Source organism: Empidonax traillii, unplaced genomic scaffold, assembly GCF_003031625.1.
Source record: "Empidonax traillii isolate 1590-97213 ecotype Southwest subspecies unplaced genomic scaffold, ASM303162v1 scaffold3021:size38144, whole genome shotgun sequence".
NCBI classification, from domain to species: Eukaryota; Metazoa; Chordata; class Aves; order Passeriformes; family Tyrannidae; genus Empidonax; species Empidonax traillii.
In genome coordinates, this window is record NW_020958214.1 from 35,920 (window position 1) to 38,144 (window position 2,225).

Genomic DNA, 2,225 nt, shown 5'->3' on the forward strand with positions numbered 1-2,225 from the left:
CATTTTCCCCCCTTTTTTCCCTCTATTTTCCCCCTTTTTTCCCTCCATTTTCCCCTTTTTTCCCCTCTATTTTCCCCCTTTTTTCCCTCCATTTTCCCTCTATTTTCCCCTCCATTTCCCCTCCATTTTCCCCCTTTTTTCCCGTTTTTCCCTCCATTTCCCCTCCATTCCCCCCTTTCCCCCTTTCCCCCTCATCTCCCAGCCCTCAGGAATCGTCTCCCCAGGCCAGAGTCGTCCCTCCCTCCCCGATCTCCCCGGGGGGGGGGGTTTTCCAGGTGTTTTTCCCCCTGGAACAGTTTCCTCACGTGGTGGGAAGCGTTCTGGATCTCCCTGATGACGGCCCTGGAGTCGGCTTTGAGGGGGCAGGAGAGGACGATGAAGCCCACGAAGCGCAGGTCGCGCTCCAGGCTCTCCCGCTTCATCTCCCGCACCTGCCGGGGGGGGAAAAAATCGGGAAAACGCTGGGAAAACGCTGGGAAAATGCTGGGAAAACTGGGGGAGAAATTTGGGAAAAAATTGGGAAAACTCTGGGAAAAAATTGGGAAAACTTTGGGAAAACTGGGGGGAAAAACTCTGGGAAAACTGGGGGAGAAATTTGGGAAAACTCTGGGAGAAATTTGAGAGAAATCTGGGAAAACTGTGGGAAAACTCTGGGAAAACTGGGGGAGAAATTCGGGAGAACTTTGGGAGAACTTTGGGAGAACTTTGGGAAAAAATTGGGAAAACTGGGAGAAATTTGGGAGAAATTTGGGAGAAATTTGGGAGAACTTTGGGAAAACTTTGGGAGAACTTTGGGAAAACTTTGGGAGAACTTTGGGAAAACTGTGGGAAAACTCTGGGAAAACTGTGGGAGAAATTTGGGAGAACTTTGGGAAAACTGTGGGAGAAATTTGGGAGAACTTTGGGAGAATTTTGGGAAAACTTTGGGAGAACTTCGGGAAGACTGTGGGAGAACTTTGGGAAAATTTTGGGAGAACTTTGGGAGAATTTGGGAGAATTTGGGAAAACTCTGGGAGAATTTGGGAGAACTTTGGGAGAAATTTGGGAAAAAATTGGGAAAACTTTGGGAAAACTCGGGGAGAACTTTGGAAAAATTTTGGGACAACTTTGGGGGAATTTTGGGAAAACTTTGGGAAAATTTGGGAAAACTTTGGGAGAATTTGGGAGAAAATTTGGGAGAACTTTGGGAGAAATTTGGGAAAACTTTGGAAAAATTTTGGGAAAACTTTGGGGGAATTTTGGGAGAACTTTGGAAAAATTTTGGAAGAACTTTGGGGGAAGTTTGGGAAAACTTTGGGAGAACTTTGGGAGAATTTGGGAGAAAATTTGGGAAAACTTTGGGAAAACTCTGGGAGAACTTTGGAAAAATTTTGGGAGAACTTTGGGAGAATTTGGGAGAAAAATTGGGAGAACTTTGGGAGAACTTTGGGAGAATTTGGGAAAACTTCGGGAAAAACCAGCCCTTTGCTTTTCCAAGCAGCTGGTTCCCTAAAAAACTGAAAAAAAAAATCCTGGAATGGCTCTTCAAAAAAAGGTGTTTTTTGGTTTTTTTATTTTTTGAGGCCCCCAAACTCCTCATTTCTAATTAAATTAAGGAATTCCACCCCAAACCCTCTCCAGGAATTCCAAGGAAAAGACCTCCAACCCCGCTGGGATTCCCCAAGCAGAAAATCCGGGAACACAAACCCACGACACCCAAAAAAATTCCCACATTTTCCCCCCCAAAATATTTTGATTTTTATCAGCAAATCGAGCTCCCACATCCCAAAAAAAAAAACCTTTCCCTTCCCAAAATTTTGATTTTTATCAGCAAATCGAGCGCCCACATCCCAAAAAAAAAACCACCTTTCCCTTCCCAAAATTTTGATTTTTATCAGCAAATCGAGCGCCCACATCCCCAAAAAAACCAAACCACCTTTCCCTTCCCAAAATTTTGATTTTTATCAGCAAATTGAGCTCCCACATCCCAAAAAACCAAACTCACCTTTCCCTTCCCAAAATTTTGATTTTTATCAGCAAATCGAGCGCCCACACCCCCCCAAAAAAAAAACCACCTTTCCCTTCCCAAAATTTTGATTTTTATCAGCAAATCGAGCGCCCACATCCCAAAAAAAAAACCACCTTTCCCTTCCCGAAATTTTGATTTTTATCAGCAAATCGAGCTCCCACATCCCAAAAAAACAACGCCTTTCCCTTCCCGAAATTTTGATTTTTATCAGCAAATC

At 44.0% G+C, this 2,225-nt stretch overlaps 1 protein-coding gene across 1 annotated transcript in view; it reads right to left on the bottom strand.

The window, feature by feature from the left end:
* The window catches only part of LOC114072337 (manganese-transporting ATPase 13A1-like), a gene marked incomplete at both ends in the record, with an annotated part of 27,556 nt that extends 27,125 nt beyond the window's left edge, over positions 1-431 (bottom strand). Inside the window, one exon of the mRNA XM_027910246.1 lies at positions 306-431. Within this exon, the coding sequence (XP_027766047.1) occupies positions 306-431 (126 nt within the window). The remainder of the gene's footprint in view (positions 1-305) is intronic.
* Between the last annotated feature and the right edge of the window lie 1,794 nt (positions 432-2,225).